Here is a 23,735-nt window from a genome sequence, read left to right as displayed (position 1 = left end):
TCAAAAGAACACCAGTGCAAGTAGATAAATAGGTACCGCTGCGGCAGGAAGGTAAAGTGTTTCCATGCACTCTGGCACCCATCAAGGTCCTCCATGTGCCAGAAGCATTTAGTCATGCTGGCCACATGACCTGGAAAGCTGTCTGGACAAACACTGGCTCCCTTGGCCTGAAGTGAGATGAGCGCTGCACCCCATAGTCGCCTTTGACTGGACTTAACTGTCAAGGGGTCCTTTATACCTTTAGAGGGGTCAGAAGATCCCTTAAACATAACAAACATTATTGGGTGGGCTCTTTATAACATTAATTTCATTAAACTGCATTTTATTTGTAACAGATTAATTACCCTTTAATCCATTTTAACCATGCATTTTCTGCACATTTAAATTGGTTACAGGGTGGTAAAAGGTCAAGTTTCTTAATTTTTCCATGCATGATTGAATGGTGAATTGAGCTTCTATGAGTCTCTGAAAGGAAAAAGCAACCCATTATTTCTTATATTATTTTAGTTAAAAGGTAAAGGTAAAGGTACCCCTGCCCGTACGGGCCAGTCTTGACAGACTCTGGGGTTGTGCGCCCATCTCACTCAAGAGGCCAGGGGCCAGCGCTGTCCGGAGACACTTCCGGGTCACGTGGCCAGCGTGACATCGCTGCTCTGGCCAGAGCCAGAGCCAGAGCCAGAGCCGCACACGGAAACGCCGTTTACCTTCCCGCTGGTAAGCGGTCCCTATTTATCTACTTGCACCCGGAGGTGCTTTCGAACTGCTAGGTTGGCAGGCGCTGGGACCGAGCAGCGGGAGCGCACCCCGCCGCAGGGATTCGAACCGCCGACCTTTCGATCGGCAAGCCCTAGGCGCTGAGGCTTTAACCCACAGCGCCACCTGCGTCCCCTATTATTTTAGTTACTATGTGTTAATTCACTATACTCTGGTCCTAAGTATAGTATAGTGACTCGTATTTAAGTCCCAATAATTTCAGTGAAACTGATTATTCAGAAGGGACTTCTTGCAACATGCATGCAGGGGTTTTAAACTTTTAAAGATGCCCCTGTAGCTGTGCCTTTAACAGCATTTTGATCACCAGACATCTCCCTGTAAGGAAAGCTTCAGCTGCTGATTTCTAGCCAGTCAAACTGCTGTTAAGAGCACAAGAGCAGCCCAAGCCCCCCCCTCCCTTTTATCATTTGGCCCCTGTACACTGAAGGGGTGAGGTGGGTTAGTGTCTTGGGAAGAGGACCTAAACATGCCCCACTTCAGACATAAATTTTCCTGAGCAATTAGCTGGATCAGTGTCATGTAGCCCAATCCTGTTCCTGTTTACTCAGAGGTAAATCTCAGTGGAACTCGGCTAAGTATGCAAAAGGTTTCAGCATTAATCTTAATGTCAATGCATACACACTCCTCCGTGTAAGTTTACTGATTCTGAGAATGGGCCCCTTTAGGCTTCCTTTACAATGCAATATGTAAATTGCTGAATCAGTCAAGTTAGTCTCCAGTCCCCAACCCAAGTCAGCTAGGGACCAATTAACATGTTCCTCCATGACCTTTTGAGACCATGGCAGCCATGGTTTTTCACTGACCTGTTACTTCTATCCACACTAAGCCTGTTGTGTATTTTGACCACCACTAGACTGCTCAGACAAATTTACTTCTGGCGCTTGATCATAACCCCAGCTATTTCAAATGGCTGCAGTCAGGAATCAAAATAGTCTTTGCTGTGTTGTGGGTGGTGCAGTGATTAGCCTTTCTTGCTGACCCCTCCCAGCTTTTAAAGTCTAGAATGTCTTTATGCTCTCTTTTGACTAGAAACACATTGCCTTGTTGTGCTGAGTGCCTATGTTTCATATCCCATTAGTTTTTAGACAAATTTTAAGATGAGCCAAAATTCATGAGAAACAGCGAAAGGCAAAGCTGGCTTGTTATCTTTCCTTTTTAATTTGTGCAGGTTTGTGCCGAACAGATCAGACCTTTAAAAAAATCTGCAATATCATAGTGTTTCCTTTCCTTTAAAAACAAAATGGGGGAGGGGAGGAAGGCTTTTTGGTGTACGTGTTAAGGCAGCGTTTTTCTTTGCGAGACCTTGCTGTGAAGTTCTAATATGTCACCATTCAAATGTCAGCATGCTGTTGGAAAGGAAGCTAATAACTTAAACCTTTGAGAGCTGCCAACAAAAGAGGTAATTCAGATTGTGGAGAGAATGCCATTGTGTTCTTAGGGGAAATAGATTTCCAGAATGAAACATGCTACTTGGAAGCATTTGTCTTTTGTGTGTGTGGAAAGGGGCGACGGGGGCGGGGGGGGGGCGGGAATGTAGATTATAAACCTAAAAGATGGTTTGGCTAAGATAGCTCTCACTTTGGAGAACTAAAGGAGGAAAAGGGAGTTGACAGAAGTGGGAGTGGAAACTCCAGAAGCCCCAAATCTCTACTTTTATGGGGAAGGTGCGTAGCTAACAGTCAGCAGCCTGCACATTGTATGATTAATGCTTTTTTCTTAGAGCTTTTGCCTTTGGAGAGGCAGCCGCAATGTGGCCTTAGCTTGTTCTCTGGAAATGTCATGTAACATACAAATTCCTTCTGTTTATCCCAACACCACTCGGCAATATATGACTTGGCTTCTTCAGGTGGTTGAACTACTGCTAGTATTAAAAAGAAAAACAACAATGCTGCATTTTTAACGGTGGGGGCAGGAAAGAAGCAAATAAACCTGGAGTAATGCAATACTCTTCATTAAGGTATTTGTAGACACCCCCCCCCCCCCCTCAGCACATAGTTGTGGTCAGGCTTTTTCTGAGAAAAGAAACAATTGGGTTTTAGAGCCACCTACTGGAGCTGTGTAAGAACTGCGTGCACATACAGTCCATAGTTTTGAGCAATGTGGATTTTTGCCATTGGTGTGGGTCACTGAAACTTCTGCCTTTTCCCTACAGTCTCTGAGAATTTCCTCTAGGCCGACAAGCATTCAAAATAGTTGTTTCTTTTGAACCCCCCTCCCCATTGTTGTATCCTCCTAGTATTAAGAGTTGTCACAAAATTATTTTAAAAAAGAGAAGGCTTGATTTGAGTTTGATAAATGAACAGAGGTAGCCAGTGCTTTTAGAATTAGTTCAAATATCTTATTTGAACATTTGTCTTTTATCAAAGTCCTGTGAAAACTGTTCTCCATAATGCAGGTTCTGAGTGAAACAATAAGACAGTGAGCTTTTCTTCCTAAAGTCATCTTTTTATAGGCCTTTGGGGATCACAGATAAGGTTCTCCTACCCCTAAAGGGCAGCCAGCAGGGCTGGGACCAGTGAGGTTCCCCTCTGAGCGCCTGGGCTCTCAGCCAGTGCCCCACCTGCCCCACTACTGGAATTAGCTCTGATTTGGTTGTTCTTCCTATTCCTTTTCAGAGCATAGCCATCAGGTTAGCTTTCCTTCCTTCTTCACTACAGGCTGCAAATTCAAACGTGCAAATGATGCTTTGATGTTTGATGGGGCTGTTTAGGTGGAGTTTTCCTTTACACACAGGAAGCTAAGACTGTGATCCTAGGTATATCTACCAGGACTAACCTGGAAATACAAGCTTAACCACGTAAAGCTGTGCAGAACATTTCTGCACATCCCTGTGGATCAGGTTGCATAGTAAACTTTGAGTGATATCTGGCTATGTGCTTACCCAAGGCACTGCAGTTGTTCTTTATGATTAATTTGGTGTATCCCAATGCTTATAATGCAGACTGGATTGTCATTGTATTATTGACTTCCTACCTATTTGCCCAGTGGAATTATCACTCTCCCCCTGCTGATGTAACTAGGAGAAAAGTTGATCCTTGTGTGTGGTGTGTCTTTATTTATATATTTTTTAAAAGACTGCATTTGAATATACCTGTCTTCTCAGTTGGCACTTCAGTAAGAAATTTTATTCAATGAATTACCTGTACAGCCCATGTTATAGGAAGATTTGTGAATTGTCAGCAAGCATTAATAATATTTTGCTTGTCACACAGCTTGCTCTTGAGCATATTTCTTGATGGAAATACAGCTTTCTTTGCATAGGAATAATAGCTATTGGGATAAATCTTCTGCCAGATTATTTTGGCTTCAGGACTGCTACTGAGTAACACTATTTGTGCTTCTGGCCCAGTGCTGTCCACTCCTAATTAGCAACAGCAATCCAAGGTCTCCGGCAGAGGACTTTCCCAGCAAAGTTGGTTGATAGGTAGATAGATACCTGAGATCCTTTTTCTACCTGAAAGTGTGAGGAACTAAATGAGACCTTCTGCATGCAAAAATGTGCTCTACCACTGAATTGTGGCCACTCCTTTTACACTGTGCCACCAATATGGCCAATATGACCCCATATTTTTGCTGCAACATATATGTAGAAAATCCCCTCTTGGTTACTGTGTGCTTCTTGTCACTCACTTGCCATTCTCTCTGTCAGATATATTACAGAGTGGTGAAAGACATTGAAGCTGGAGAAGAGCTCCTTCTGTTCATGAAGACTGAAGACTATTTACACGATCCTATGGCTCCAGACATTCATGGTCAGCAATTTCTTATGGCAGATTGTCAAATAGCTTATACAGAAAGTTCCCTAATTATCAGCACTTAGAGCAAATTTATCCTCTCGCATTGGTTGAAGGCCACTGAGAGTAATGACTGATTTGCTTTACAGAGGAGCGTCAGTATCGGTGTGAAGACTGTGACCAGCTGTTTGAGTCCAAAGCAGATCTCGTGGACCATCAGAAATTCCCATGCAGCACACCTCACTCAGCATTTTCGATGGTGGATGAGGAATTTCAGCCAAAGCTTGACAAGGAGAATGACCTCCATGATATGCAGGACATTCAAGAGTGCAAAGAATGTGACCAAGTGTTCTCTGATGTGCAAAGGTAGGAACAGGCATATTTTAAGAGAAACAAAACATACAGAGACACTATATAAAAATATATAATATATATGGTAAAAGGTAAAGGACCCCTGGACGGTTACGAAAGACCCAAATCAATCTTTATTTTATTTCTATTTTTATTTTAAAATATTTAGTAACTGATGATCATTAGAGAATTCCATAGCGGTTTGCAACTTTAAAATAGCTAATAAAATTGCCAATAAGAAAACATAAAGTAATTCAAACAAAAACTAACAATAAGCCAACAGCAGAAAGTGAGGAATTAGAACACAGTAGAGGATAGTGTGTAAACCAGTGATCAGGTCTTGATCCATAACAAACAAATAAACAAATTACCCATGTTTGCCAAAGACAGCAGTGCGGAATTTGTCTTGATGTTTTTAGAAATAGAGTTCTAGAATCTTGGGGTTCCTGATCATGTCTAATACAGATTTCACACAAAAAATGGAAGGGAACTGATCTCATGGTCTCAAGTGGGGGGGACGGACGGACTCATATAGGAGGACATGTCCCTGCTGTGCTCAGTGAGTATGCAATGCCTAGAGAGGTCAAAAGCTACAAAGTTGGCAAGATCTACACTTCTAGTGTTGGTGGTGATGGAAGAGGTCAGAGATGCACTTTGAGTATTTGCTAAAGGACAAGGAATAAATATGTAAAAAATGGTGTTTTAAGATTTATAGCTGCTGTTTTCATCTAAATTATTTTAACTTCCAGCTAATTATGAAGGCAGTGTCTGGTTTTGAAAGTCAGTGCACAAACAGAAACCATTTTCAGGCCAAGGTTCTCTTGGATAAGTGAGCACATCCACTGTTGGGAAACTACAATATCACTGCAGCAAAAATGCAACCTTGAGGGAAGATGTCTGGACTTTAGGAACAGATGGATGACAACTCTGCATTCCTCGTGCTTAGAAAACTCTTCTTTGGGGAAGGCCTTTAAGGGTATTAAAGGCTCAGAACAAAGGCCAGAAAAAAATATCAGCAAAAGACAAATCATAAATTGCTCTGCCACTGAGAGGGAAAGGGTGAAAAATGAGAACCGTCAGCTTGGCTGAAAAACATTTAAATTATTTAAAGTCCAATACATGACAGAAACAGTTCAAGGAAAAGGAATATAGAGAAAATATTCTATTTCAAAAAAATGTTCAGGTGGCAATTGGAATTGTTGATATATATGCAAGCTGGTGTATGTGTAATTAATGGGGGGAGGGGGGGACAGCCAAACACCATTTTAAATCTATGTTGAGGATTAATGGTGGAAGTAATAGTAAATTACATGTGAAATATTATGAAAGAAAACAGTAACATTAAATAAGACGAGAAGCATGACTCATAGCTACACATAACAGTGACAGATTGGATTCCACAGCAGATGCAGAATAATATTACTTATTTATTTATCTGGAATGTTTCTAATCCTGCTTTTCAAACCAAAGACTCTTAAAGCAGCTAACACATATTAAAAACATAATCAGTCCAATTAAAAATTACAAGGAAACCAGACAGAGTGGCAAAATATGTTAGTATCAAGTCAGGTGAAAAATCTAAAAAGCTACAATATAATAAAAATTATATTGTAAAATATAATTTAAACATGTAAAGGCCTGGCCTTCACCTGTTGCCCAAAAGACATTAAACTCTCATGTTTTGGTTGAGTCAAATAAGATATTGCTGCAAAAACCATATTCCACTGGATCAGTAGGCAGCGAGAGCCTCTCTTTCTAGTGTATCATCTCCTAAGGGCCATGTCATATGTTGAGGAAAGACGTAGCAATGTATTGGCTGAGTGTGCTGCACACACATTAAGAGGTTCTTACTCCTCCAAGAACTGCTTCTAAGGTTTGATTCACTGAAGCATTTGTAATATGGGATAGTCAATACGGATTAAATTTTTAACTGAATACGGTAGGTTGAACCAGTCTTGTGAATAGTCCAAATTAGCAGCCGCACTTCTTAACAACTACAAAAAGTGTATATTCTATTTAGAGTAAGACGAGTCCTACTGGATCAGACCAAGAAGGCCCGTCTAGTCTGCCAATCTGTTCTCACAGTAGCCCACCAGATGCCTATGGGAAACTCCCAACACAAGATACGCTTGCGTTGCCTAGCAGCTGGTACTCAGAGGCATATCGCCTCTGATCCGGGAAGTAATACATAATCGCCATTACTAGTAGCCATTGATAACCACCATCTCTATCACACTCCCTCTTACGTGTCCTTTTCCTAAGCAAAAAACATTGTAACCTCAAATTTTATTGATTTCAATAAATCTACTGTGACTGTGACTAACATTGTGCAATCCTGTTACAGATAGGTAGCCGTGTTGGTCTGCCATAGTCAAAACAAAAAAAATTCCTTCCAGTAGCACCTTAAAGACCAACTAAGTTAGTTCTTGGTATGAGCTTTCGTGTGCATGCACACTTCTGAAGAAGTATCTGAAGAAGTGTGCATGCACACGAAAGCTCATACCAAGAACTAACTTAGTTGGTCTTTAAGGTGCTACTGGAAGGATTTTTTTTTGTTTTTTTTTGGTTTTGATTGTGCAATCCTATGGGTGATATTCATCGTAGGAGTGGAGATTCTTATTCTATGACTACTTTGATTCCCTGAACTGAAATAAGTTCCACTTCCTGAAATAGGCTCCTGTCTCTTCACTTCTTGGAACAGGAAAAAGGTCTATGTAGTTCCAAAAACCTTGAGTCACCATCTCACCGAGCCTCTTCTTCTTGTATCTTTGCAGCTTAGAAAAGCACATGCTGTCGCACACCGAAGAGAGGGAGTACAAGTGTGACCAGTGCCCCAAAGCCTTTAACTGGAAATCCAACTTGATACGCCACCAGATGTCCCATGACAGTGGGAAGCATTATGAATGTGAAAACTGTGCCAAGGTACAGTGAAATTGTAGGGTGCCTGGAATTTTGTATATGCACTGTTGCTTATGATATGTAGAGTAACATTTTGAGCATCTTAGGGCTGGCTTCAACACTGAAGCACATGATACCTCATACGACGTTTCCACTGGACTGGACCACTTCAGGCAACAGGTAGGGGATCAGATTTGAAAGCTTCTCTCGTGTACAAATGATTCCCTGCATATGTAAGGCAAGATGCCCACAAGAAAGCTAGGTTAGAACCTTCTCCCTGACATTTTTGTGCGTGCTTGTTTTGTATGTGCTGTAACATGTTTTTGTTAATGTGGGAGAGCATTCAAACTTGATTCATCCATCTGCAGCCTGAAATGTTTCAGTGCATCACATGAAGCTGCTGATAGTGACATCTAACTCAGAGCTTGGTACATATTTTGCACGTATGGGGTCACTTTGATGTTGTAGAGAGCACACCCGCCTAAGCAAGGGGTCTGAAATCCATTGATGGTTTTCAGTCAGATGGACTATTAATTCTTATCTAACATAACAGAACTCTCAATATACCAATAGGGAAATGCAACTGATTGAATGCCAAAACTACTTGTGTGACTACTGAAACCAGGATTTAGGGTTGTATAGTTTTGTGGCAATTAAGCCATTGTGTTGTGTCAGCTGCTTACTCTCACTGCTTGAACAATATAACAAAAGGGAAATAATACCGTCCAATATACGCCTTTTAGGAGCAGATTATATGTGAGAATCTGCATATATGACATTGTAGAAGACAAATAACTCTGTTTATGAGATGCTGTGTCATGGTATTGAATGTCTGCTCTTACGTGAACTGATTGGAGCACAAATCTATTTGTGTAAAATACAGCATAAAAAAAATTGTTTGTGCCTATGGTTTAAGTACCACAAATGAAACATGGGGGGTGGATGCGTGGGTGTAGCAGAAACGTTTAGTAAATTTAGTAACTATCAATAGGTCTTATTGATGACATTGTTCTGAAATATATTTGAATAGTGTTGCAGAAAATGCTTGCTGAGTTTTGTTTCTATGAAGGCTAAGCAAACACTTGAGATTATGAAGGCGATGGAGATAATTTCTGTGACCTATCCATTTAGGATCCCAGCAACATGCAGCAATATGTAATTGGCTCATCCCCTAGGGAGCTACAGTCCAATAGACAAGAATTACTGCCCATTTGCAACCCATCCTCCATTTTCTCTACTTAACAAAACAGGGCAAGGATAAGCTTTGACAGTCAGGACATTGCAGTTCTTAGTAAACCATGAGTAGGGACCTGGTTTAGGAATATCAGCAACAGACAGAATTAGGGGTTTAAGAAAGAAGCTAATAGTTGCAAACTGTACTGGAATGGTAATGATGATGACAACAAAAGTAGCAAAAGGTTAGGTTCAGATTTAGCTATGCTTAGGCTAGACCTATTGAAAGTCATGTCTAACTAAGTCACATTTCAGTGGATCTACTCGATAAGTATCCTTTGCAGGATCCAACCTAATATTTACATCTGTCTATTGCTGTCTTTACATTTTATTATGCTGGAAATGGCTGCTATTGTTACTATACAGTTTATAAATTCTAAAATGTATTTTCTCTTAAATACTGTATACCCTCAGTGAAGCTAAACATGCAAAATAAATGAAACTGCAGAGATGTTTAACCATTATGGCATCCTCCAAAACCCCCTGAGAGTTGCACTTTTGATGGTTAGTGGCTAGAAGCCCCTAGCTTCATCACAGAATTTAGTTTCCAGGGTTTCTTGTATGGGAGCCAGGGCCCTTAAGTGTGTTTGACGCTGTTTTAAATGTGTACTGTAGACAGGCCTTAAAAGTCACCTCTTCTTTTAATTCACTTACATAACTGAACTCGCATAAACTATTGAAAAAAGCCAACTTTTGCCTATTTCATATGCAATGCCTCCTGGTTTGACTAGAGTCTTATGCAATTGCTGGTGTTGTTGTTTTTCCTTGTTTGCATCAAAGTTTCGTGTTTAATCAGTACTCATTTCCTAGCAGGTTTTCACGGACCCCAGCAACCTCCAGAGACACATTCGTTCGCAGCACGTTGGGGCTCGTGCGCATGCTTGTCCAGAGTGTGGTAAAACATTTGCCACTTCTTCAGGCCTCAAACAGCACAAACATATCCACAGCAGTGTCAAGCCTTTTATATGTAAGTCTCCCACTTAACCACTAAGCTTCTGTGTCTGTTTTTTTTAGCAAGATGCGGAATCAGATAAACATGCTCCCATTGAAGCATTAGCAATCCCAACGGTCTTTAATCAGACGGTTCCCAACTGTCTTTAACTGGATTGTGCCTTTAATCAGAAAAATAAAATATTGTGTTGGTGGAAAGTCTGGAGCCATATATTGCACTGACAAGCAATTTTCTTACTCCTATCAACCTCTGTAGTTCTGGGACTTGCTCAAGAAGTGTTCGGGGAGGACTTGTCTTATTTCAGGCAGCAGAATTATTAGAAATTTAATTTCCAGTCTCAACATATGGTCTTCACTCATTACTTTCCCCACAAGCAGATACTCTAGCAGATTTAACTGTAGGAAGTTAAATAAGACTTAAGGAACATAATTTAGGCTTCAATCCTAGACACGCTTAACATGAGAATGAGTCCCAATGAACCCAATTGGGCTTACTTTTTAATAGGATTATACTGCCAACTTATTGTTCTATGAATGTACGGGAACCCTTGGTATAAGAATAATTATCTGCAATCTCCCTGGTACAGAAAGGGCACCTTGCAACAGATGCCTTTAAAATTCTGCCAAGCTCTGCAAATGGTGTCTGTTCAGTCTATATGTGACAGGGAAGCTGGGGTCACTTTCCCATGTGGCATGGCTGACTGAAGGCCTGCCACTCCCTTTCTTTCTCTGTGCATGTATGTGTCTATGTAGAATCGGCACTCTTGTCACATTTCATTTCAGGTGTTTTCCTCACTATCAAATTGGCACAGTGGTTGGTTATGCATGCTTTTTTCCTCGCACTTTTAATTTTATATGTTTTGCAAAATAAATGCTGAATTTGTACAATCTGCTTTCATGCACACCCTAATAAATGTGATCCTATGTGCTTAAAAAGTGCATGTGCCAAAACAGGATAGTGAAGGAACCAAGTCTGGTTTGTGCTAGAAGTAGTCAGTGAATGAATGAATTGCTGAAAATAGCACCTAACCACTAAAAGGCCTTTGAGAACCACATAGAGATTACTTCAAAATCACAGAGTGAGTCTGCTATAGTTTCTAGGGTACTTGCAGTGTAGCCACAAGACGCACCTTGTTTTTGTAATCTACTTCACCTTTCTCTTTTGAACTTCAAAAGATGTCACCCTGGGCTACGGCTATGGTAGTAAACTTGCATGGAGCAGCATCAACGACATAGACAGCCAAGGGTATGTGGGACGATGGAATGCAACATAGCACAGAAGAAAGCAGACGGGAGTAACCGTGTAGAAATCAGGAGAGGAATACAAACTCAGAGGAAGGCTGTAGAGCCAGAATTAAGCCTACACATTCGTTTGCTCCTAAAAATTCCACCCCCAAAGGCATTCCCATGGCACGAACTTTCCTTCCCTGAAGTAATGATCATGGAGGAGATCCTCTGCCTCTGCTGCATGTTGCTATTGAGGATAGCCACTTCATGATGCCTGCCTCTATTTGGTTAGAGCTTGTAAACCTTGTGGCAAGGAGGTGAGAATTCACTACAGGGATGCTACTTTTGGTTCCCATATGGACCAACTCTTGGAGGAGAGCACTCTGTGTATTTTTCCTGCCTGTTTCATTTCAGAAGCTGCCTGGTATCCGAGACTCTGTAGGCAATTCTGGAAATACTTTTATAACCTCATTTTATATTGTGTGCTCTGGCATACTTCCCTAGGCCCAAGTCTAATTATGCTTTGAACCTTTTGTAAGTTTATTTATTTATTCTTAATGTAGCCTCAGGAAGAAGAGCTACTGGTGGATGTGACTAATAAAGTGTAAGAAGATTTCACCAAATGAGATTCCCTTGAGCAAACCACCGAAAACCCTGGAATCGTTCCAAATGATTGCTAATTTCAAAACAGCTTCTAGCTACTCTTTCCTAAAGGAAGAGGCCATCTTCATAGACAAACTCAACAAAGAATCCTTATTGACTTAGTTATGTGAGAGCCTTTCAGTAGCTGTCCACATTGAGAATTATGGCAGTGAAGCTTTATCACCGAACATATTTCATTCTATTCAGTTGCTTTCAAATTTATCTAAGCAGAAGTCACGGCAACTCAATATTTTACTATTTTTTATTTTTAAAAATGCAGATAAAAAAGTGGAGGAATAAACCTAGATGCTGTCACCACAGTTCTTGGAAGCTGTTGTTGGGGACAACTTAACTATTGGATAAAAATAAACTGTAAAAGAGGGGCCCAGTCAAATTGCTACCTGCACCATGGTACAATTACCCGGGATCTTGTGGCGAGTGTTTGCCTTTTCCTCATCCGTTGCCCTGGACATTCCTTGCTTCTCAGAATTTTGCAGTGGCTGCAGGAGTTATCAAAGCAGAATGAAAAGTGTAGCAGGAAGGAGTCTGTCTCTGAATGTATGATTTCTGTGTGTGTATCCGTTTCCCTTGAATTGTGTGTTGTTCGCAACAATATGGCTGACCAGTGACCGAATTCATACTTTTCCCATTAGCTGATCCTAGGTTTGAATTTTTTAAAAGATATTTGAGATACAGTATGCGAAGTGATTGGATGATTCCAAGGCACCACATAAGTCCTAGGTGGTGGTGTTTCAGTACAGTAAATATTTTATTAACTTAGTTGAGAGAAATGTCTATATTCAATAAAACACAGCAGTTTATACTGCATGGCACTTCTGGCAGTGGAACCTTTGGGAACTGTTTGGCTGAGCTGGTGTGGCACAAAATGTTCAGTTGCTCAGGGAACAAAGCATTTTGCACTCCAGCATTGATGAGGGGAAGAAAACATCCTTGGAAGAGGTCTCAGCACACAGGGAAGAAAGGACAGGAGGCCAAGAGCTAAGCAAACTGAAGAAAGAGAAGATGGAGAAGTCCTGAAGAAAAGGGACAAAAGGGCACTAAGTCAAGAAGGGCACAAGAAAGAGTGAGCTCTGAAGGAACACAAAGGTGTGCAAATCAGGAAAGGCTGTATGCTATAGAGGGATAGGAATTCTGAAGGAGAGTGGCTAAAGGAATCAAAGAGTCATAGTTGGATGGTACCATGAGGGTCATCTAAGTCCAACCCCCTGAAATGCAGGATTTTTTGCCCAATGTGGGGCTTGAACCCACAACCCTGAGATTAAGAGTCTCATGCTCATCGACCGAGGAAGTGGGGCACTCAAACACTGGTGAATGAGATATGTAAATGAAGGAAAGAGGAGCCAAGGGGGGAAATTGGGCTGGGAACTGTGGGCCAGGGAACCAAGGTTACATTACCAGTGTAGAGCCTGATAGGAGAATTGTACTAGATGTGTCTTTTATTGTTATTGTTTCATTTGATTTGGCCACCCTACGGGGGACAACAGGTCTAATAAGTCTGTTGGTGGAGAGGCTGAATAGCATTTTACATATTGATTTGAAACAAGCAGCCAATGTTTTGACTGCAGGCTTCTATTCCACTAAAACATTTTCAATTGGAAAGTCTATGTGCTGCCCTATCCTATTGATCAACTTTAGCAAGAGCGCTATAAACACAGCTGTTACAGTTAAAGTTAGATCTCATGGCTGCCCAAATCAACCAACTGCATGCTATTCAGGAAGATACCTTAAGGCACTGCATGACGATTAGTAGAAGCTCAGCAATAATTTGACACAGTGATGCCAACACTACGCACTGTTTCCTCAGGGGATTGCTCTAATTAAAATTAAGTAAATCACGGCACACAGGGAGTTCTTATGATTGCTATATCAAGCTGTCTTGAGAGCCCTTTGGATAAAAAAACAGCATAAAAATGGAAAATAAATACGGATCTTCCTTCTGCCCCACTGTCATCAATATCATTATGATGTTAGTAATTGTAATTAAATAGCCAATTTTTAATCTGTGGGTTAGCAAATTAATTAGACATAGACACTGAGTAGTTAATAATTGAGAATTATGTAGTTTTTTAATTAACTACTTAATTCTAAATTATTAACTACTTAATGTCTGAGAGTCAATTCTCATGACTCTGAAAGCAGATTGAAATATAGATTATCTGAATGTGAGGGGCAAGCAGTATAAGATGTTAAAAGAAAACTAGGAATGGATGACTGACTTGAGCATCTTTTTTTTTTTAATCCATGTTTTGATGAAACGATCTTGCCCATCTACCCAATGGCGAGGCAAGTGGCATGTCTTTATTTCAAGACTTGCATCTCTCACGGTGGGAAGTTCAGATCACTTTTAATGTTATGTGAATCCTTCCTAATTCCATGCCTTACCCCTCTTGTTCTGACATCAGGTCAAACAGCATAATGTGGTTTTACTTTCTATTGAATGTACAAAGAGCTTCCAAGGAAGGATCAGTTAACAGAATTTTTAAGCTTGCTATATTGCACTACTGGGCCACAGAATCCAGATACACACAGCATGAAGGTGTGGGGTCAAACAGGAAGCCAGTTTAATGGAGAGAGGGGCCAACCTGCAATTTCATATCAGCCCATGGGGACTTGTGGTTCAAACTCTTGAGAACCAACGACCGGCTTCCTGTAGCTCTCAAATTAACTTCTTCAGTGTACGAGAACATACTCCATACATTCATCAAGGGAGCAGTTGAATGAATCTGTGTGAGCCTTGAGTCTCAATAATATATCAACATGATTTTTAATGGCTTAAAAGAATTCCCTCAGAGGGCTGTGGTCCTGCTCCTGGAATGGTTGATATTTTTATATATTTGTGCTTCAACTTATTTAAGCAAGCGAAAACATAATTAACCAGACCCAGTTATGACCGTTGTTTAAAGATTTGTTTTCCCTTGCCTGACATCACAGGGCTGTCTTTTTAAATATTAGTGAAAATAAAATAATTAGTGAACAATAGCTTCCAGCCATATAGGGACCATTCATACCCTGCGGCTCCAGTTCCTTTTTTCTTTTCTTTTCTTTAAAAGAAAATTCAGATGCTCTGCCATTCTTTTCAAATTAAATCACATGGAAAATGCTTCTTCCCTACTTTTTTCATTAATCAGCAATTGCTAGTGTAACCAAAAGAGCAACTGTGATTTTTCAAATGCAAAGGATGATGGACAGAAAAAACCATAGGACAATTATGAATAATTGCCGTGTAATTACAGAACAAAAGAATTTAAAGATCACATGTCAGGGTAGGATTTTCTGAGCGCTTGTGGCTGGGGGTAGAGGGTCACCTAGAGCAGAGATATCTGATTCCCAGCAAAAAGGCCACACACCATGCTGTACCTTCTCAGTCTGTTTATGGCAACTGTCTCTCGTTACAGTATGCCGCCCTGGCTTGGGAGCAAACTCACCAACACCAACTCACCAACACAAAGGTAATTACACACTGCCTGCCTTCATAAAACCTCCAGCTTGCTCAAATAGAAACCACATGTTGGAATAGACAGCAATGCATTAAAAATAGCACTTAACAGTCATGTGTTTAATAAGCAGAAAATATGCGAACTTCACTTCTAGCTAATTTCTTGGTCCTAAATGCTTAAGTCATTGATGGATTATAATGTATTTGGTATCTGATGTGGGAAGGATTGCAATGGTTAGATGAGTACAGAGTCAAGACGGTGTTGAAAACATAGAGGCCGGGAAATAAGACCTCTGGCTTGGAAATTTAAAGCAAATGTAAGGTTATAGAATATAAGAATGTAATGTTATAGAATATAAGGGTTTATCAAGGTGGAAGAGAAAATGTCTCACTGTAGATCCTCTCCTGTAATAGCTTGACTTGGCTTAGTTTAAAGTAAAAATGTATATTGAAGTTAAAGGGACTGGCAGGGTTGGAGTGCTACACTAAGAATGAAGCTTATTGGTCTCTTCACATTCTACCATGCATTAGGCAATCCTTTTCCACCCACGACAAATTTTAAAGCACTTTCATTCTATTTACTTGCACAAAAATATGTTCATCTCCATTTCAACGCTGTCTTTGTCACAAGAATTCAAATGAATGCATCCTATGTTTTCTTTTACGCTCTCTGTTATTGTGAGCTTCTGATTACCATAGATTGAAGGCAAACAATAATGAATGACCATTACCATCACAACCTTTCCTGTGAGCTTCCTGAGGCATTTAATTCGCTACTGCAGCCTTGAGAGACTTAGTTTGATCCACCCAAACCGTTCTTCTGTTTTAAATAGTTGGTTTCCAGTCCTAACCTGCACAGCCACATCATTCACTAATTTAACCAAAACCCAACAATTCTGTCAATATAAATTTAGGATTATCTCTGTGATGAACTACTGAAAGCATCACCTGACTGGTGGTGGCAATGCACAACCCTACTACACAAACTCATTCTGAGTGTCAGGGTTCTGGGCCATAAAACCTTTTCCACCCATTGTAATTGGAGAGAGGGTTCCGTTTGTGCAAATAGCATTATGTAGAAAGCTGCCCTGTTCCATGGAAGTGAATGGTGAAGCCTGTAGGCCCCAAGCTAGAGATTAGGGCAGTTCTTTTTATAGTAGCAGAGAGAACTGCCAAATGAGGGACGGAACTACTATAGCGCAAAGTGATCTGGTGTACTTGTTTCCTCATTCTGCCTCTTGCTATCATCCCAGACATAACTGCTGAATCAGGAGATGGGGCCAACCTGAATTGGGGCTTTTATGCAGATCTTGAACATTTATGGCTACTGATACAATAGGTTACATAATGGAATCTGCAAGGGGTCTCCTATCCTCTCTCCATTGTATCAATGTATTAGTGTGCTGCAGTTTAATGCATTAATTAATGATTTCAGCTATAATTTTAAAAGTGAATGTTTGCCCTACCTGTTAATCTTGCCTTGTTGTGAAGGCCATTAAGAACTACTCATCTCAACTGGTAGTATTGTTGTCTGCTTAGTTTTAAATTTTAACCACTATGTCAGCTGTGTCTCAGATTGCTAGGCATGAAAGCCATTTTATATTTGTATATCTCTGATGTATTTTCATGTGTAAATAAGTGCCAGCCTATTATCTTTAAGAAAGGGAATAACTGAGTACCTCTGTATATAGTAGAAGTCTTCCTGCTTGCATATCAAATCTATTATTTCTTTGTTAAATTTGTATTCTGTCTTTTCTACAAGAGCTCAAAGTCTCTCACCTGGATATTACTTTGGCCAAGATCTATTTAGTAAATTTCACCAGTGCAACTGTACCATGTGCCTTCAGACCAGTTAAGAACCTGTGATTTCTTTACTGTGCAATCCCATACAATTCTGTTCAGAAGCAAGCCCCATTAAGTTCAATAATAAGATTTATAGGATTGCAAGTTGGATACCATACAAATCAATAGCAACTTCACTATTAGAAGTCCTGAACACTGCGACAGAGGAATGCCATCTGCATTGGGCTTTAAAAGCAATAAATATTCCAAATTAAATTGACGGATCGAAAAACTTAATTTAGAAAAAATTCCAGATGTTTCTCCAATCTGTGTGATATTTTCTCCAAAATAAGGGGAAATCCCTCACACTTAGAAAGATCAAATTAAACCTGCTACTGTTCTCGTGTGAGTAATTTTTTTTGTTAATACATTTTTTTTGGCTGAAGCATTCCTTATGAATGAAAGGTATCTTACAGGAACCCTGGCTGATACAGAGCAATTACATTCTTCCTGAATTGTACATTTCTTTGGCTTGCACCCAACCCTGCAACTGTTACTCTAGCTGTTGTCTGATAGATATCAGCAAGGCAACTCATCTGAGCCAGACAGGTGGAATCAGGGCCTTCTCAGACAATGGAAGTCTTTGTTGTTGTGATGGGAACAGATAGCTACAGGGTAAACATTTAAGACAGACAACAAGCGGGCAGGTTCTCAAGGATAAGCTTTATAAGAGCAGGAAGGTTAGCATCAGCCACGGTGTACATGGAAGTCAGAGGACGTGATTATAGTTCATGGGAACCAAGAGTGCAGGATGGGATACATTCAATTCAGTTTCCTTTGCAGGCTTAAAATAGAGCCATTGTAAATTATGTCAGCCTGTCTGAAACCACTAAAATAATTGTTAAGAAGGTCTGAGAATGCACAATATGCATTGTTGTATGGCTTTGATGTGTGAAGGGCAAGAGCCTGTGATATAACACAAACTGAGCAAAAGTTAAACTGTTCAGCTCTTCTTTACTGGAGGAAGCTGAGTTTTAATGCATAAGGATAATAACCATACCCGCTATTTAGAGTTTAGAGTGGTGATATATAGCCAAAGTGGCAACATCCACACCCAGGAGGGAAGTGTCAGCAAGCCTGGGGGAACCTTAAGTTTTGCAGAAGGACAGAAAACCTTGACGGGGGGAAACCCTCAATAAGCTCAGTGAGAATTGAACATGTTCAGGGGCCATGGAATACTGACTGATTTGTTGGGGTAGAGGAGATAGAAAACCGAGTTGAAGGGGAAATGGAACAGTATAATCCTGGATGACTGACTGCAACACCCCATGCTACAACATTTTACTGCAGGCTCATCTATTTTAAAATTTCAGGCTGTGTGTGCCAATTATATTCCCATACAAAAGGGAGGAATCAGCCAGGAACTCTTAAGGTTTTCAGAAGTATGTTTTTTGTTGTGTTTTAGGGGAAAACCCTAAGCGGGAGGGGACCCCTCCCAACAGCCCAAAGCCTACTAGCTGTGCTCGGTGACCATGGAATGCTAAGTAACAACCGAGGAAGACACAAAACTGGAAGGAGAATGGAATGACCGAAATCTTTTACGGCAGCATGCCACAAACAGCAATGCTTTGTTGCAGGTCCTCCTTGCATCTGCGCTGATTTTGAAGAAAACTTGCCACATACCTGTGTTAGCAAGGCCCTGCCGAGAGCACACATTTGTTCTGAATGCAGATTTGTTTTAGTAAATGACCACAGGAATTGTTCCAACTGTAGAAAATAGCTTAGAAAATGTATTCTTTGTTCATGGTGCACATATACAACCACAGTACCTTATTTCCAAAATCAGTCCAGTATAGCTATCATGGTTATGCAGTATATATATAGCAGTATATATCAAAAGCACTAAACCTGTGGTAACTTCTGTTCAGACTTTCTTAGATATAAGTAACTTTATATGCTTGTGCAATCAAAATAATGGAGCAAACCACGGGGTCAAGTTACTCATGCATACGCAAGTGTTTCTGGGGTCAATATGGTATTTTCTTCTGCAATTATGTCTTATGTCTTATATCATTGTACTATAAAGCAGTGACCATAATCCAGAACTCCACATATGTGCAAAAGATTGGCTTGCGTGTAACGTTTTTGTATCTCTTCTCAACTTGCAAGTAGGGGACTGCTGAATCGGAAGGACGACAGGGGTTTCAGGTGCATGCACATGGATTTTTCTGGATCCTGGCCAATGCATATAAACACTCAAGGCTGTCAGATATTATGAACAATAAAACAATATGATACTAATGTTGATTTTTTTTTTTTTAAAAAAGGGAAAGAAATGTGGGGATTTTCATTTTCTGCTTCTCATTATATTTGCCTAACTGGCTTCCTTGTTTTGGTGGTTGTGACAGTTTTTTACATGCAATCTGCACTCAGACTCATCCTTTCAGATGTCTGACTAACAATGCAGCCCCTATACATGTTTAAGGCCTTGGTGCTGTCCATTGTTGGTCATACTCAGAACAGACCCATTCAAATCAACAGACTGTGTTAAATGGGGCTTACTCTTAAGTGTATGCACATAGGAATGCTGGTTGCAATCATAGTTGCATATACAAGGATATAAATTCCATTGAACTCAGTGGGTCTTATTTCTGAGTAAACGTGTTTAGGAATGAGCTCTAAGTAAGTTTTCTAAAAGTGTAAGAGACTTCAGATGCTCAGTTTAAAGCAGCTGGGTGGGACTGAATGTGGTGTGGGGAGGAGGAACAGAAAAAATTACTTTAAATCCTGAGTTTTTGTTGTTGTTGTTGTTTACACACAGGTGAGGTCTGCCATAAGTCCTATACTCAGTTTTCAAACCTTTGCCGTCATAAGCGTATGCATGCTGATTGCAGAACCCAAATCAAGTGCAAAGACTGTGGACAAATGTTCAGCACTACGTCTTCCTTAAATAAACACAGGAGATTTTGTGAGGGCAAGAACCATTTTGCGGCAGGAGGATTTTTTGGCCAAGGCATATCACTTCCTGGAACCCCAGCTATGGATAAATCTTCCATGGTTAATATGAATCATGCAAATCCGGGCCTTGCTGACTATTTTGGTGCCAATAGGCATCCTGCTGGTCTTACCTTTCCAACAGCTCCTGGATTTTCTTTTAGCTTCCCTGGTCTGTTTCCTTCAGGCTTGTACCACAGGCCACCTTTGATACCTGCTAGTTCTCCTGTTAAAGGACTGCCAAACACAGACCAATCAATCAAAAGTCAAAGTCCCCTCATGACACATCCTCAGACACTGCCAGCTACCCAGGATATTTTGAAGGCACTAAATAAGCACCCACCTAACCTAAGTGAAAATAAGCCAGTGGAGCTTCAACCAGAAAGGTCCTCCGAAGAGAGGCCACATGAAAAAATCAGTGACCAGTCAGAGAGTAGTGACCTTGATGATGTCAGTACCCCCAGTGGGAGTGACCTGGAGACCACCTCTGGCTCTGATCTGGAAAGTGACATTGAAAGTGATAAAGAGAAATGTAAAGAAAATGGTAAAATGTTCAAAGACAAAGTAAACTCTCTGCAGAATTTGGCTTCCGTAAATAATAAGAAAGAATACAGCAATCATTCCATCTTCTCACCATCTTTAGAGGAGCAAACTGCGGTGTCAGGAGCTGTGAATGATTCTATAAAGGCCATTGCCTCTATTGCTGAAAAATACTTTGGTTCGACAGGACTTGTGGGGCTACAGGACAAAAAGGTTGGAGCCTTACCTTACCCTTCCATGTTTCCCCTCCCATTTTTTCCAGCATTCTCTCAGTCAATGTACCCATTTCCTGATAGAGACTTGAGACCGTTACCTTTGAAAATGGAACCCCAATCGCCAGGTGAAGCAAAGAAGATCTTAAAGGGAAACTCCGAGTCTCCCTTTGACCTTACCACTAAACGTAAGGAGGAGAAACCACTTACTCCTATAACCTCAAAACCAGCAGCTCCATCAGTGACCAACCAGGACCAGCCTCTAGATTTGAGTATGGGCAGCAGAAGTCGAGCTAGTGGTACAAAACAGACTGAGCCTCGGAAAAACCATGTGTTTGGAGGAAAGAAAGGAGATATTGATCTTGAATCAAGGAAGTCATCGGACATCTCTTTGCAACATGCAAGGCCAACACCTTTCTTTATGGATCCCATTTACAGGTAATACACATGAAACAAGCTATACAGATGGCCCAAATGGCCTATGGTCCTCAGTTATTTGCTGTAATAAAATGCACAAATAGTTGAAATTTGAATGAATGCAGCTTAGGGACTGGGGATTTTTAAACATTTATTCTCTTAATACAAAATAATTATAATATCTGAAGCAATTTTCCCTTCAGAAAAAATAATGTATTTAAAAATTGGCAGTCAAATCCAGCTTTTGTTTGCAAACTAGGAACGTCGATCTCCACTGCAATCAAAGGTGTTTCACTCAAGAACTCAAAACACGTTGTACCATAGCAACACAACGTGGAACTCAAGGGTAAAATTCTGCCTTTATTTACAATCAAGTAATCTACTGATTTGTTTTTAATTATTGGGAAGTGTTTGTTGCACTCTGCTGTGCAGAGTATTACAACTAATGCCAAAGGAACTGCATGATAAATAGTAATATAGCAATGAAATAACAATAATAGTAAATATTACTTAGTGTGTTCGGATATCTTATTGAACACAGGACAATAGAACAATTATTCCAAAGGGAAATAGCATTGTATGCTATTTTCTGGATCTATCCAGGGAGACACCCAAAAGAGCCAGTGCATTCAAACAAATTCAATTTGATATCCCTGATTAGAGATTTTTCAGGGTTTTCATAAAATAGTTTCTTTATTTGCCACATTGAATAGGTACTGTCTTCCCTGTGATCTCTGGAAAGACAATACAATAAATTGTTCCCCCAAGTTTGCCACTTCAAATGGCAGGCTAGCCAAGTTTCTCTCTTTGTAAGTAAGAGCCCAAGATTGATGGATCTATCATCAGGCATGCAGCTGTACCCAAATATAGTTTCCTCGTGAGTGGAAGTATTCTAGCTGCCCCCTGACAATGCAGACTAGTGTGTTTCCCATGAGTGTATTGACTTCTATTGGTGTACAGCCGTAGGTGCGTATGTGTTGCAAAGGAGCAAAGCATACCACAAGAACAGATGAACAAAAATCTAAACAAAACGCAATTGGACAAGGGATAACAACGGCTGCCGGCTGCCTAAGGTGTTCATTCCCATGTAATATGCCAGCACACAGCAAGAGTACAGCAAGAGTTGTCTAAATTAATTAAATAATTAAAGGCTCTTTAATTAAAGCCCTCAATAACCTACCCACAGAGCAGAGAGCTCACTGCATCTCTGCATGATTTACTGCTGTGGCTTAAGATCCTTTCAATGAACCTCTGCTTTGGATGGCACTCTCTCTCTAGTGGAGAAACTCATTCATCCGCAATGCAGAGATGGCAGCAGAATTACCCACCCTCAGAAGGGCCTCCAATCTGCCTGCACTTTAGTCACTGCTCTGGCCTTGCTTCCCAGATCAGTGACTCATGCAGAAAACGCAGGGAGTGAGGGGGCTCCTCTGAGTGTGAGTAATTTTTACTCTTACATATTCTACAACTATGCTGTTCAGGTTAAACAGGGAAAGGAACATTTTATTTTTATATTTTGAAAGAATAAAGTTTGGGAAAAACTGGCCTACGTTTATGAACAAGTGCTGAATGACGCCAACTTGCTGTTTTCGAATATCACATCTGGATATTCATTCATGGGATTTAGACCTAAATAAATATAGCATCCTGTTAAAATTATTCTCTCCCCCCCCCCATTTTGTTTATTTCTGTAGTATTTTTCTACTATGGAATTTGCTGCTTCAGTCACTTGGCACAACTTAACTAATCTACAACTTCCAAATGTAAAACAAAAAATCCTCTCATTCTTTAAACAGTTAGCCAATACTGACATGATATAAACTTGGCAGACCATCATGATGAGTTACAAAAAAAAACATAATCTTATGGGGGGGGGAGAAAATATGAATATGGAAATAGATGTATTTTGTATTTGAAGTGGTGAGCGTCGATGCTGACATATTTGGAACTCATTTCCCATACTTCAAAAGCAGATAATATTATTAATAGTAAAACAATAATAAATGCTTCATAGAAAAATTTTCAGTCCGATTGTTTGTTTGTTTTTAATATTTGATTTTGTTCCATAGAAAATTGGCCATTTCAACTCTGTAGTTTTGATAATATAGTTATGGTTTTGATAACTGTGCTCAGACCACTCAGCGGTTTCTGTTGCGCATAATAGTAGATACTTGAAACTGGAATGTTTCCAGAGCCATTGGCGTAGTTTTTTAAGGGGTGCCCACCAGCCTCATTGACATTAAAGAGCATAGTGAATTGCATCTCCTTGTCTTTGATCTTTGTGCCTGAGAAGTTTTGCCTCTTGTTCTGAATCCAAGTTATCAAATAGTTATCCATATGTGAGACTGAGTCATCACAAGAACATTCTTATTTTAACATTTACAGAGTAGAAAAAAGAAAGCTAACTGACCCACTTGAAGCTTTAAAAGAAAAGTACTTGAGACCATCCCCAGGATTCTTATTCCACCCACAAGTAAGTATTTTTTATAATCAAGATGTTGTGATGGTAAACAAACATGTTAA

At 40.2% G+C, this 23,735-nt stretch overlaps 1 protein-coding gene and 1 long non-coding RNA gene across 17 annotated transcripts in view; one reads left to right on the top strand and one right to left on the bottom strand.

Moving 5' to 3' along the window:
* The window catches only part of LOC307217227, a 105,389-nt gene that overhangs the window by 18,224 nt on the left and 63,430 nt on the right, over nt 1-23,735 (bottom strand). The gene's annotated exons all lie outside the window — the stretch shown is intronic.
* MECOM (MDS1 and EVI1 complex locus) overlaps nt 1-23,735 on the top strand; it is a 488,986-nt gene that overhangs the window by 426,262 nt on the left and 38,989 nt on the right. For 6 of the 16 annotated variants that reach the window (XM_079977619.1, XM_079977610.1, XM_079977614.1 and 3 more), the window contains 8 exons: nt 4,424-4,526; nt 4,658-4,874; nt 7,634-7,781; nt 9,801-9,957; nt 15,227-15,280; nt 19,871-21,233; nt 21,472-21,558; nt 23,598-23,685. In XM_079977619.1, coding sequence (XP_079833745.1) covers nt 4,424-4,526; nt 4,658-4,874; nt 7,634-7,781; nt 9,801-9,957; nt 15,227-15,280; nt 19,871-21,233; nt 21,472-21,558; nt 23,598-23,685 — 2,217 coding nt within the window. The remainder of the gene's footprint in view (nt 1-4,423; nt 4,527-4,657; nt 4,875-7,633; nt 7,782-9,800; nt 9,958-15,226; nt 15,281-19,870; nt 21,234-21,471; nt 21,559-23,597; nt 23,686-23,735) is intronic. The other 10 variants (XM_079977622.1, XM_079977621.1, XM_079977611.1 and 7 more) reach the window with 7 other exon arrangements.

The sequence above is a fragment of the Podarcis cretensis genome, assembly GCF_951804945.1.
Source record: "Podarcis cretensis genome assembly, chromosome: 5".
NCBI lineage: Eukaryota > Metazoa > Chordata > Lepidosauria > Squamata > Lacertidae > Podarcis > Podarcis cretensis.
The sequence above is the reverse complement of the archived record's forward strand: the minus strand, read 5'-3'. Positions and strand labels throughout refer to the sequence as shown.